The sequence below is a fragment of the Micromys minutus genome, assembly GCF_963924665.1.
Source record: "Micromys minutus genome assembly, chromosome: 25".
Taxonomy (NCBI): domain Eukaryota; kingdom Metazoa; phylum Chordata; class Mammalia; order Rodentia; family Muridae; genus Micromys; species Micromys minutus.
The window spans coordinates 24805370-24819263 of NC_137960.1; the positions used below are offsets into that span (position 1 = coordinate 24805370).

General features: G+C 44.8%; 1 protein-coding gene across 1 annotated transcript in view; it reads left to right on the forward strand.

Annotated features, from left to right (window-relative positions):
- Positions 1 to 3487: 3487 nt before the first annotated feature.
- MCU (mitochondrial calcium uniporter) overlaps positions 3488 to 13894 on the forward strand; it is a gene marked incomplete at its 5' end in the record, with an annotated part of 148275 nt that continues 137868 nt past the window's right edge. The window contains one exon of the mRNA XM_080937877.1: positions 3488 to 3634. Within this exon, the coding sequence (XP_080794003.1) occupies positions 3488 to 3634 (147 nt within the window). The remainder of the gene's footprint in view (positions 3635 to 13894) is intronic.

Genomic DNA, 13894 nt, shown 5'->3' on the forward strand with positions numbered 1-13894 from the left:
TACATGATTTCAGCCATACCAAAACGCTCAGAACTACTGTATTTTATCTCCCCCACCCCCTGAAGGCATCACCACAGGGAGCCCAGCCTGGTCTTGAACTCTAGGAGCTGAGGGTGACCTTAAACTCCAGATCTTACTGTTTCTACTTCCCAAATGTTGACATTACAGTGATGTGCCGCTATGCCCACTTCACTTTTAATAAAGAATAAACACATCATTTCTTGGTCTTTCGATTAAGTGTGGACGTATAGGCAGGCCAATTTTTTTCATTATTGCTTATTTTTGTATTTGAAGTAAGTGAACTAGGGTTTTGTCTGATGGTCCAGGTTGGCTTTAGACTTGTTCATCTTCCTCCCTGAACTTTCCTAATGTTGGGTTATAAGAACATGCCAACACACTTTTTTTTTAAGATTTTTTTTTTTTTTTACTATGTAGCCCAGGAACTTGCATTTCTACCTTAGCCTCTCTCTCAAGTGCTGGGATGTAGTGTGTGCAGCTACCCTTGACCCATTGATAGTTAACATTTGTACGTGGTTCTAGGATGGAGCATGTGCCACTACGGTTGGTCCGTAACTGGATAGTTAGCTCCTGTACATGGTTGACTTAATATTTTGTTAAGAGAGATTGATGCCTAATTTACTTGACATGCACTTGATTGGAAGATATTGAGGTTATCTTCAACTTCTTACAAAGTGTGTGTCCTTCTTTAAAAACCTCTGGTGTGACCAGCCTGTTCCTTGGCACGAGAGCGGCAATGGATGAATCTTAGGATTGAGGATTCCTCTCTGATGAACGCTCTCCTCAGCAGCACTGCCAACCAGCGCCTGTAGTCAGTCCTTTGCTTCCTTTCCTGAGAGACCACAACTGACAGTTGTTTAGCGCTGTTGTTAGATCTACATGATAAGACCGTGGTGTGATCAGTTGATCCTGTCTGAAGCCTAACATAGGGGCACCAGAGATTTAATTTTTGTAGATATGAGATGATACCTTTTGGAATACAGGTTTGAAATGCAGCAGTGTCTCAAGTTTCAGATTTGTACATTAAAAAAAAAAAAGACTGTGGCTTTCCCCCAGGTTGTTTTCTTTTGTTTCGTCTTTCCCCCAAACATCTAGCTATGCAGCCCATGTCTCGTATGCACAGAAGTCCTCCTGCCTCAGCTTCCCGTTCTGTGATTTCAGGTGTATGCTACCGTGACTGGCTTAATCTGGTTTCTTTTTCTAATGCCTGGGACTAAATCTCAGTACTGCAGGGTAGACATTTAACTCCCACACTTGGAAAGGCAGAAGAAAGGCAATTCTAGTAAGATTTCCCAACATGCAAAGTAGAGACAGAGATGAACTGCCCTTGGCCAGGTCCTAGGGCTGGCCAAGAAGGACAAAAAAACTAAAACCTATGGTGAATGGAGTAAGAATGCCCTGGGAGAGGGAGGGAGGGAGAAAGGAAGGGAGGGAGGGAGGGAGGGAGGGAGGGAGGGAGGGAGGGAGGGAGAGAGGGAGGGAGGGAGGGAGAGAGAGAGGGAGGAGAAAAGGAGATTGCCGTGTAGATAAATACTTGAGATGCTTCGTCGATATCTATAGATGGGTAAAAGGCAATTGTGACAGAACTTGTTCCAGCAATGCCAAGAACTCCAAATGGGGGCTTCTTGCATTCAGCTGTTGAGATGGAGCACATTCCTCAGTTTCCAGGCTCCCCATGTTGAAACATAAAGCTCTTTTGGGGGTCACCAGGGGAAACCGGTCATCTCACTGTTCTGAGCTAGGGCCAAACAATAAACCCAGAATTTCTACTTCAGTGTTTGGCCAAGGAAGCAATTTTAGTCAAACTTTAAAAAATATGATTAGGACAAGTAATACAAATTTCACTTTTTAAAACTTCAAGTAGGATTAAATAATGTACAGTGAGTGATGTTTACTAGAATTTTAAGAAATCTATACCCCACTCCCTCGATTTTAAAAGCTGAAAGATCTGAGCGGCTTGCAATAACAAACATCCAGGAAGTCTAAAAAATAGAGGAACTGCAGGTCTCCTTTGTAATACCACACTTGACAAGCCCTTGCTAGGAACTTGGTTTTTTGTGTAGTGGTTCTCAACCTTCCCAATGTTGTGGCACTTTAATACAATTCTCATATGGTGGTGACCTCAAACCATAACGTTATTTTGTTGTCACCTCATAACTATAATTTTGCTGCGGCTATGAATCATAAGGCAAATAGGTACCTGAGTTTCGTGATGGCTTTAGGTAAATCCTATAAAAAAGGAAAATCATTCAGTCCTTCAAAGGGTCGTGACCCACAGGTTGAGAAACCTTGCCCTGTGGAAAGTCGCGTTCTCAAGAGAAAGTGAGTGCGGTCAGTCCAAGCCGGGAGTGGTGATGGTTCATGCTTGTGATCATATCACTCGGGAGGCTGAGGCAGGACGATTGCAAGTCCAAGGGTGGTCGGAATATGTAGTATGACTTCATCTCAAACAGAAAACCAGGACTATAACAAAACAACAACAACAACAACAACAAAGAGTAAATTCCATGCTGGGTGTGGCGGTTCATACTTATCACCCTCAGCTCTGGGGCCGGTGAGGTGGGAGACAGTCTGAGGTCATTCTGGTCTACATAGCATGTTGCAGTCCAGCCTGGGTAACATACTGACATTCCCTCATACCACCTTCCCCAACCCCCACAAAAAAAGTTATTCTGAAACTGTGTTCTATTTGCCATTTTAGCAAAATCATGAAACTTGATTCATCTTTACATGGTTTTTATTCCATGGCAGTCTTCTTATGTTTTTGTAGTTTAATTAAGAAAGGAGACCAAGGTCAAATATAGGAAAGAACAGCATGGCTTTTAGAGAGGAATGTCAGTCTAAAGGTGCTGGGAAAACGATGTTTCAATTGTGTAGCGTTCTGTTCTCTCCATTCAGCCCAATGGCAGGTACTCCATCCTGGGAGTTTGAAGCTACATCCGTTCTACCTTTTATCATGTTACATAGTACTGTCATTGGATTACTTGACAATTCAGGGTTAGTTTCGGCACATCCAAGTGCTATCCCTTATGGATGCTAACTTTAGGCATGTGGTCGAGAGTTTTAGCCAAACTACTTTAAATGACCAGTTGGGTGCTTATGCAGACAACCTAGAACACTCAGAACTCAACTCCGAACAAGCTCTGCACGGGTATCTCTTTCCCTAGTTCTCTTATCAAGTCACTTGGTAAAGATTAGCCAAATCGAACGCGCCATCCCTTAAGGCTCCATTCCAAGAGGTTCAAGTGCTAGAGACCGGTCCCCTAGAATTTGCCCGTAAGGTAACTCTGGAAATGACAGACAGCCCGAAGCCGGGATTCTCCCGCCTTTTGATTGGGCTTCGCAGGAAGCCCCGCCTCAGAGGCTTAACGCTGGGCTGCAGTTGGCTCAGTGCGACTGAGTGGCGGGTCTTGGCCACGCCCCGGCCGTCCGCTGCGCTGCCTGAGCCAGCGCCGTTTCCAGTTGAGAGATGGCGGCCGCCGCAGGTAGATCGCTCCTGCTGCTGCTCTGCTCCCGGGGCGGCGGCGGGGGCGCCGGCGGCTGCGGAGCGCTGACTGCCGGCTGCTTTCCCGGGCTGGGCGTCAGCCGCCACCGGCCGCACCAGCAGCACCGGACGGTGAGCGAGCGCGGCTCCGGGGAGGGCGGGGCGGCGTGGGGGAGCCTCGGGCAGGCCGGGGAGCCCGGCGACTTCCCTCAACTCGCGGCCGCCCCGGGGTGGCGGGCCACCGAGCCGCCGTGTCCTTCAGCGCCTGCGGCGGCGGCTGGGAAGGCAGGGCGGGCGGGCGGGCGGGCGGGAGGCAGGAGAGGAGGAGGGGCGACAGCAGGGATGTTCCCGCAGGACTGGGGACGCCAGGGCGGGGAAGGCACGGGACTTGAACCTCTCTCCGACCCGCCTCCGGGCTCGGTCCCTCCTTCCGTCGTTTCTGACAGCTTTGCTCCAATGCTCCCGAACTGAGCCCGGTGCAAGTTGTCCCCTTCTCTCCTCTGGACGGGTTGGGGCGTCCGGAGTTGCCGCGGTTGCCGGTGTGTCAGGAGAGCGGTAGTGCCACGCTGCTGGGAACTGTCCCCGGAGAGCACCCCGGGACCCCAGGAGGCTGCCGCCTCGCCCTCTCTCGGTCCCCTAGGAACACGCAGGAAGGAAAATCAAACTTTATCCGTCTCCGATCAGGTCCCTGCTTGTGCGTGTTCTGGCGATCAGCTTCCTTGAGGTGGATGCTGCATTGCTTCAGGAGGCAAACACCATCCCCTCGGGTCCTTAAAGGTCCCGGTGGTCCCTTCGGAGGGAGGGTTGGCTTTCAGGCTGCACGCGTGCCCAAAGGAAGGGCAGCAGGCACAAGAGAGGCGGCATGGCAAGTTGTTCAGAGATTTGGGGATTCTATTAACCAGTTCTTGCCGCGTTTCACTGCCTGGCAAAGAAGGAATCCTGTCTCAACAGCCTAGGGGTGTGTGTATGTGTAGTGCTGGGTACCGTACAGGAGCTTGGCATGGAGTTCTTGACCTAACAGGTCAGCAGTTCCCTTCCTTTGGACTTTCGAGGCCCATACGTGTTGGTCTCTGTCCAACTCTTGAGAGAACAAGTGTAGGTTTAATTTCATAAGGCGAGCTTGTATATAGAGTGATGATGGGAAGGAAGCTCACTGCAGCCGGCCCAACAGAGAAGGTGGTGCCTTCAGCCCGTGCATCATGACCTGCCTTGTTCTGATTCCCTGTCTCCTAAGAGGAAAGGACTGGATGGAGCTTTGCAGGGCAGATAGCCCTAGACCCGTGGTAGCATAAAATTGTGGGAAAACACTATGAAAAGAACCGAGGCGCCGCGAATACAAGATAGTATTGCTATTATTAGCAATAGTTATGGACCCGAGCTTCCTTCTTGTGAGAAAATTGTACTTTTTCATATTTGGCATACTGGCATTGCTTTGCTTAAAGCTTTTGGGCAAGAGCCAAGTTTTTCTATAGTTCAATTCTGATTTACATGTTTGGTAGCCTCCAGTTATGTTCTCTGAAAGACATATAGGCCACCCCCCAAAATGGGATGGCAGTCCTTTCCCTCTGAACTATTGGAAGACTTCCCAAGCTATCTCTGATTTTCCTGAGGCATCTTCTGATTTTGCAGTTTGTTCTTGATACTGTTTGGGTGTGGTATTCAAGTGGTGTTTAACAATTTGTGCCTCAGATGCAGCAGTCTGTGAGAGCCTTCCTCGTAGAGATTCTTCGGACAACGTTCTTCTGTGCTATTCTGGGGTGGGTAAAAGTGATAAGCTGACTTTGTAACTGAAAGCACAATTAAAAATGAAGTGTTGTTTCTGAAGGGCAGAAGTGTTGTCATGGGAATGGTGACTTGTAAATGAACTTAGGAGTCCAAGGTTTGAGAAGAGATGAACCTGATTGTTTAAATACAGAGAAGCAGACTTTGGATTTCCGTCCAGTTGCTCTAAGTCATCATGAGTGTGTCCCCATCTGATTGTCTATGATTCCTCACATGGCATTCCATTTGAAAGATGCCTCTTAGGGATTTAACTCTTGATATTTCAAGCCTGAAATTGAGGCCCAGAAAGGAGGAAAAGTTGGCCCGCATTGTACAGCCGGTAAGAGTCTTGTCCAGGTATTATGAGTCCCTTTAGGTCTTCTTTTTATTGTATCATAAACTACAGCTGCCTTTGCATCTCTCCCTTCTCTTATAAAATTAACCACTTGTCTGCCAGGGAAGTCTTTGTATTCCAAAGCCTCCAGGCGTAGGAATCTTTCATCGGATATGGTTGCGAGACTCATGGTAGTTGAGTATGGAATAAACCACTTGATCCTACCTGGGGAGACGCTGGGGCTGAGTGGACACATCCTGTGGGTACAGCAGATGGCAGTCTGCATCGGACCTGATCACAAGCCCAGCTTGTGGCCCTTTCATTCGGCAGTAGTAGGTATGGCAAATTGGAGCCAAGGGACATAGCTAATAATAGCTGTGGCTTCTTTTTGGCTTGGGTCACCGTGTTTGTTTGCTTGTGTTTGTTTGAGATAGGGTCTTACTATATAGCTGAGGCCAAGTGGCTTCTTCTTTTCCTGTTTTTTTGTGTCCCTGGTGTTGGGATTGTAGGCACGAGCCACCATGCTCAGCCCAGCCAAGAGCCGCTGTTTTAAACCGAGTGTAGATCAACTAGAACTTGAGCAAAATGGTCAATGTGATTGCATAGTTATAAGTAACTGTTTACAAACCCCCACATTAAAATGTACTTCACCCTCCTCTCCAACACAGGGCTTGAAATCAAGTCTTACTTTGTCTCCCAGGAACTCCTCTAATTCCTGGCTTTAAAGAGACCCTCCTGCCTCAGTTTCCCACCTAGCTGAGACTAAAAATGTGCCTCCATGCAATCTGACTTCAATGGAATAGATAGGAGTAAAAAGCAAATGGCTTTTCCAGTGGGTTTTTTTTTGTTTGTTTGTTTGTTTTTCCACCAAATAGTATGGTTTCCCTTCTGTAAAGAGCTTGCTCTTATCTGATTCACGAGCACCTACAGTAATTATGGACTGTTTGTTGCGTACCTTCCTGTGTGATTAGTGAAGGTGGCTGCTGTTTCCAAAGATGCTCCTTGGAGGAAACTGCCTCTCATTGTGGGCTGTGCAATTCCTTTGCTCAATCAAACTGCGTTGTCTCTGATTGTGACAGTCTGGATGTTGGCAGTTCCTCTGATCAGCTCCTGAGCCCAGTTACAAAGTCATAAGCAGGCATTACACTGTTACAATTTGTAGCTCCGTTCATCCACTCTTTACAGAGTCCTGACCGGCAACAATACTATTGCAACATACCTGAGGCTACTTTGATGCACAGATTTTGTCTGACCTAACCCCAGCTCCCACCCTGCACCCACACTTTCCCCAGGGGAGTATGTAGCTAAGGCTGGCTTCCAGCTACCTATGAAGTCAGTCCAAGCTGATCCTTCTGCATGGGATCCTGGGTGAGAATTCTAATCCAAACCCTAATTCTCTTGAGTTTCTCCTGGTCTGAATCTGTTTTGTTTTTGTTTTCCTATGCTGCATTCATGCACCAACATTCTACTGTATTTAAGCTGGCTTCAGCGCTGGCCTCAAATGTTCCTTACATATGTGCTGTTACACAGATTCTGTGGCTGAGTTTCAGTCATAACAATCCCCAGTCATTTCTCTTATGCCTCAGGTCCATTTCAGGCCAGACACTGACATAAATAAAACTCCTTACAAGTCTAACACCCTCACTTCATACATCTAATAAAACAGAGGAGTGACATATGAAGTTATATTTGTGGCAAATAAGAAATTAGGGAGTGAGATTCCTTTAATTGGAAGGCTTGGTTTATATCTTTCTTAACTTTGGTGATTTCTGCCTCTTGCTTTTTTTTTTTTTTTTTTTTTTTTTTCTATTCTCCAATCTAAATCCTAATAGAATTTATTACATTCAGGATTCAGATTGACAGTGTACTCAATCTGTGAGCGACAGTGAAGGCTTCGTTTTTGGACTCCCTGTTTTACTGGGGAGATAAAGCCCAGATGGGTTTCTTGTTAGTCTTCCCCTCTGGACTTTTTTAGCCTGCTGTCAAGGAAGCCCTATCTGAAAAATGTCTTTAAGCTTGGTGATTGGCTGTCATTTTCTTTATGATGGATAGGTGGGGAATGTTGGCACCACCAAGTTAGCTCTGTGGTGACCAGTAGCTTTCTGTTCACAATCAGTTAAAGGAACGATAATCACCCAGATTATTAGGAATATATGCTTTCATCAGATCCCAAACGTGTTGTCTTCAGTCTACTAAAGTGTTGGACAATTGAGTGTCCTGGATGAACTGGTTTAGAACACACTTGTTTTATTTTCAAGGAGGCAAATACCCTTTTAACTCATCATAAAATCTTACTTACTTTGAACCCATAAAATATTGTAGTGAATGAACTTGGATTTATTCATCACATTCTGACTATTCAATCACTTTAAGGCTCCGAGGACTTTATCTTATGCTTTATAAAACTCTTCATACAAGAAAAAAAAATCTAAACAGAAAATTCACCATTAAGAATGATGCAGTCAAAGACAATAAATTGACAGCCAACTTTTTAATTTTATTTTGGGGGCTGCACATACCTCCTGTTAGGTTTTCTACAATATGATGTCATTATGTGAATATCCACTGGGATTGAGGTCAGGATTATATTTTAATATTTTAGGGTATCTGCTCAGCTTTTGAACCTTTTTTTCTCAATTGGACTGATTAATGCTAAACCAGGGATCATGGACACATTAAAACTACTAGAAAATGTTATTAGGAAAATCATAGCTATTGTATACAAATAATTCTAGAACAGAACTCAGAAGTCCTTAGAGTAGTGGTTCTCAACCTGTGGGTCATGACCCCTGGGTGGGGTTTTAAACAACCTTTTCACAGGGTCTCCCTTGGAAAACACAGATATTTACACTATAATTCATAACAGTAGCAAGACTAGTGTTATGAAGTAGCAATGAAAATAATTTTATGGTGGGGTTTGGCATACCAGGAGGAACTGTATTAAGGGGTTGCAGAATTGGGAAGGTTGAGAACCGCTCCCCACTTTAGAGGATGCAGGGACGTGGGAGTGATGGAAGGCATTTCCATAGTATCTGAATGCAGAGCTGAGAAGGCCTGTTACTTCCTCCATTCCCTGTCTCTTTCCCTGCTTCCAAGTGTTGACACTGGTTTTAAAAGGTGAATTCGGGGGAAAAAAAGTTAACTGGGGTAGAGTTCTTAGAGTAAGTGTATAGCATGCGAGTCAGTCTTGAACAAATGTTCCCTGATACATATCAAACTTGACAACAGATTGTTAAGAAACACCTGCCAGGCCTGGCGAGCTGCTCAGTGACTAAGAGCACTTACTGCCCTGGCAGAGGACCAGAGTTCGGGTCCCAACACCCATGTCAGGTAGCTCACAACCTCCGGCATCTCTAGCTCCAGGGCAGTCCCGTGCTTCTGGCCTTCTCTATGGGTATCTGCACTTATTTTCGAGTACCCATACATACACATTCATAATTAAAAACCAAGAGAGTAAATCTTTTAAAAAGCTGTCTCCTGCAGGTTGAAAACAAAGGAGAGAAGCAAACCATGTATTTCTGTGCACTTTGTTAAAAGCTTGTAGAGAAGACTGTGAAAATGAAGGCTGGCATCAAGCAAATTACTTTTAATAAGTTTAGTGAGCTATTGGCCCATAAACTGTATACAGGCTTGAATTTTTTATAGTCATAAAAATATAACTTGGTAAATTATATCACCAACTGGATCTAACAGGATGCTGAAGGGAACCTTTGTCTAATGCAGTTCTAAAGTACCTAGATAATAGGGCATCATCTCCTGACGTCTCTTAAAGGCAATGACTTTTTCAAATGGTTGTTTTTGGTGATATTAGACTTATTAGTCTTTAAGGAAGTGGTGTTTGCCTTCCTTGAATCATTACTAAACTTTTCCCTTTTTTTGCATATTTTCTGCTGTTTATTGTCCAACTGATCATTTTCGGAACCCTCTTAATCTCCAGGAAGCTGCAGAGGCAGACAACCAGCAGCTCGAAGTCCTGACTCTTAACCAGTACTGAAATTCTTAAGTTGCCTTGCCTCCCAAGGCAGGTCTGTGCCATACTTCTTGTCTCTAATGAGTGATGTTACAGGGCATTTCAGGTATTAATGTCTGCTTTAAACTTTGATGCAGAGAAAATGAAAGTGACTGGTAAACTGTCAAATAACAGGGGAGCCGGTGAGCTAGCTCGCACTACCAGACCTTGCAGCGTAGAAGGATCTGGGGACATTGGCAGAGTCCTTCAATCCTCTGCATTACCCCTGTGAGAGGTTTGTAGGTGCCGACACTGAGGATGGGTTTACTTGTCTGTTTCAGTGCTAGCGATGGATGAAAGAAACACTTTGGCTTTTGAGCTAAAGCTAATTCTGCCTTCCTCTTGTCTTCTGCTCCCCTTGCCTCTCCCTTCCTAAGCATCTGCTGTAGTTTTCCAAGAGACCTCAAGGTCCTTCCCACTGTCTCCAGTCCTTAAATCTTTCCCCAGTGTTCCCTTCAGGCGATGTCTGGCTGACTGTGGTCTGAGTCAGTGTAGCTTCCTAGGGATCTGGGTAATTTAATCTGGAACGCTAAATCGTGCTACTAAACAAGGTAATTGTTGGGCATTACTTCTCTACCGGATAGTTCTGTAATGTTTTCTAGTGGACCCTATGACAAAATGCTCCACCTATAAAGGTTAAATTACCCAAAATCATTTGAAAATGATTTGTGGACTTCCCTTGTGTGTCATTGTGCTAGGGAAGATGGCGTCTTTGATGGGTCAAACGAGAGTGCACAGTCTGGTCAGGGGACATGGTACAAACCCTGTGACAGGTGATGTTGTTGTTGCTCTTTAGATGTAGTTCTTCTTTCTCTTCTTTTGAGACAGGGTCCCTTTAGGTAGGCCCGGGCTGTCCTAGAACTCACTCTGTAGAACAGGCTGGCCTTGTACCTACAGAGATCCACCTGCTTCTGTCCCCTGGGTGTGTGCTGCTGGGATTAAAGACATGGGGCACAATGCCAGGCCTCTTCCTTTTTTTTTTTCTTTTCTTTTTTCTTTTTTCTTTTTGCTTGTGGAGATGAGAGCACTGAGACCTGTTAGAAGGGAGGCTTCACGGAGATGGCTTCACAGTGCTAAACCAGGAAGCCATATACGCATGTGAGACTAGAACAGTGTGGTTGGTGTTTGGGGTCATGGGGACGTGGTACAACAGTATAAGTGGGTTTGCTGCAGCATAGAATGGACAAGATCAGGTCAGGTGAGCGATGGTGGTGATATCAGTAATAATATTTATCAGCTTCACCACACACTTTATATTAAATCAAATTTTGAGTTACCTCAAGATGTGAGTGCTCACTTTCAGAGAGTGGAACTGAGTTACCTCCGATTAGTTAAGTGATTTGTCCAGGAATAGTTGAGAACATTGGTCCAGGACCATACACTAGCCAAAGGCACACTTGGTATGTTATTCTGAGAGTGCCTGGCTCCAGCCTCCATGACAGTCAAGTGTATATCAGACTGTGAATATGAAGAGACTTGCAAAAGAGCTGCAAGTTTATTCTGTACAGCAGTGGCTATTTGCAGGTCAATACTGTTGTGGAATGTGTCAGAAATGCCTCCATTGTGTGTATGTGTGTGACTGCATACAGATTAAACTAAAGAAATATTTTATAGAATGATGATTTCCCTTTGCATGAGGTACGCATGGTTTCCTTTCTGTTTAAGAGGTACTGCTAGGTACTCTTTCGAGTTGAATTTGCAACTGAAGAAGCCACGTGTGAAAAACCCCAAAGTCAACCCATTGCTTGTCGATACAGTTGCTGAGGATATAAAGTAGGAGATCGCTTGCTCCAGCGTATGCTTTTACCCGGGTCCTGCTGGCTTTGCTGTAAAGGTAGGTGGAGGGAGTGGGACCAGAGAGGTAGAGAGTCATAAAGGATCAACCAGTCCAGTGGCTCAGGAAGAGATGGCTGAACTAGGACTTTAGCTAGCAATAGGAGAGACAGGATAGAGAGAACAGAGAACTTCCGGAAGAATCGATGGGCTGTGTCCATTTTCCAAGCTCTTAGCCAGCGCCAGGTTGAGGATAGTTTAACTCAAGGTCTGACTTTATTCCTTAGGCACAAAGATTATTTCTTGATGCTTGAAAGTTCCCTTTTTATATTCTTACTAAATGTGCTCCTTTGCGTTCTTTTCTGGGCTTCTATTTTTGTATTAAAATGTGTCGTTGTGCTTTTATTAAGACACTTTTACATTTATATATCAAGTCAGATGCCTGCCTTCTCATGTGCCTGCCTTCCCCCTCTTCCACATAGAATTTGGATTTTTCTCAGCGGCACAGGAAGGTACACACAGCACGGAGAGCACTCAGCAAATCTCTGGACAAAGAGTGCGCTGTGTGCTTTCCCATAGCTTTGCTCTGTAGCCCTTTGTGCTGTGCTCATCAGAAGGGGGCGTTAGAGCCGTCTTCCTGGACCTACTTCATCCTAGCTCTCCGTTTCCTCTTATATGTATGTGTTCATAAGAAACTCTTCGATGGCCATAAGTTTCGATTCCCTTAAGGGACTTTGGATATGGCACAGTAATGGTCTTGTCTATTTCTAACTGGCAAATAAAAATCACACCTATCTCTGTTTACGGATAACTGTTATAGGATGTTTTGGTTTGTGTGCGCACCGCACGATGTTCAAATAAGTAAACATAACCATCTCCGTGAACACTGATTTTTCACACAGGGAGAACTTTCCAATCCAGCACATGGTTGTCTCATGTCTCTGTGCAGTAGAATGCCATTTCTCCTTAAGTAGGCATTCCTAATCTCTAGGTTTTGTTTTGTTTCCTTATTAAAAAATTACCCACCTTCCTTTTCACACTAAAAACATAAATACAGGGGATTCCTGGTTCTTCTACTCCTCTCAGTGCTGAAGAGGTAAGAGAGTAAAATGGAAAAAAAAAACTGGAATTGTTTCATTCAAAATGCACAGTTCTCTGGTCTGCTAGGGATTGTAATACAAGTGTGGGCATCAGTTTCTCTGGCAACTGTGGCAGTCTTTCAGAGGCACTGGGGCATCTCTATAGAAGAGGAGAGTTTGTGATGCTGTTGGCAAACTTGAAGTCTCCAGAGAAAGAGCTGTATCGTCAGGGTATTGTTAGTTTCCTGAGATACTTAAATGAAGAGGTGATAAATGTGTATATATTTGTGTGTAATGGAAGCTCCCATGGTATAATAGTCAGTAGTTGGAGCCATGGATCCCTCCGTGTATACTCTTTGGTCCTTGGGAGCTCTGGGTGGTCCCATTAGTTGATAGTGTTCTTCCTATGGGGTCCCAATCCTCTTCAGCTCCTTCAGTTCTCCCCCTAGCTCTTCCATTGGGGAGGGGAATTGGGATGGGGCAGGGGTTTGTGGAGGGGAAACTGGGAAGGGGATATCATTTGAAATGTTAACAAATAAAATGATTAATTATATAAAAAATATTAATTATATTGTATATCAGTCATGTGAGTTCTCTTCTTTTTTCCACGAACTTGAGCAAAACATTTACCCTCTTCGCTCTTAACGTTTTGGTGGTTTTGTTTTGTTTTGTTTTGTTGGTCAGTTAACTAAGTATGCTCAATCTGGTGAGCCTTCAGAGTGTCTTTTGGGGCTGGAGAGATGGCTCAGAGGTTAAGAGATCACTGGCTGTTCTTCCAGAGGTCCTGAGTTCAGTTCCCAGCAACCACATGGTGGCTCACAACCGTCTGTAATGGGATCTGGTGCCCTCTTCTGGCCTGCAGGTGTACATGCAGGAAGATTGCTATATACATAATGAATAAATAAATCTTAGAAAGAATAAAACCTATTTTTTAAAAAAGAGTATCTTTTGTTTATTATTTGTATGTGCTTGTCTGTGCATGCATACATGTGTTTGTGATGGGTGTGCATGCTAGGATTAAGGTGCCATAGTACCTGTCTGCAAAAGATCTCCCCCCTCCACCCACCCTGTGTGTGTGTGTGTGGGGGATGTATGCCACATGTATATGGGAGGCCAAAAAAGGTGTCAGGCCCTCTGGAGCTGGAGTTACAGGTGGTTGTGAGCCTTCTGATGTGGGTGCCAGGAACCCAACTCTGGACCTCTGCAAGATCAGTACGCAGTGCACACCCCTAACTGCTGAGCCATATTTATTGCTTCATATTTATTTTTATAACCCTTACAAGTAACTTTTGTTTCATTGTGTGGCTTCATTACAGTTCATGATGAGGTCAGGAGGTTGGGGCAAGACAAGCAGTTCTCTGGTCCTCACTGGGACAATTTCCATAGTTTCATCTGGTATTTTGGTCAATGATTTACCTTGTGTTTATACCCCTTAG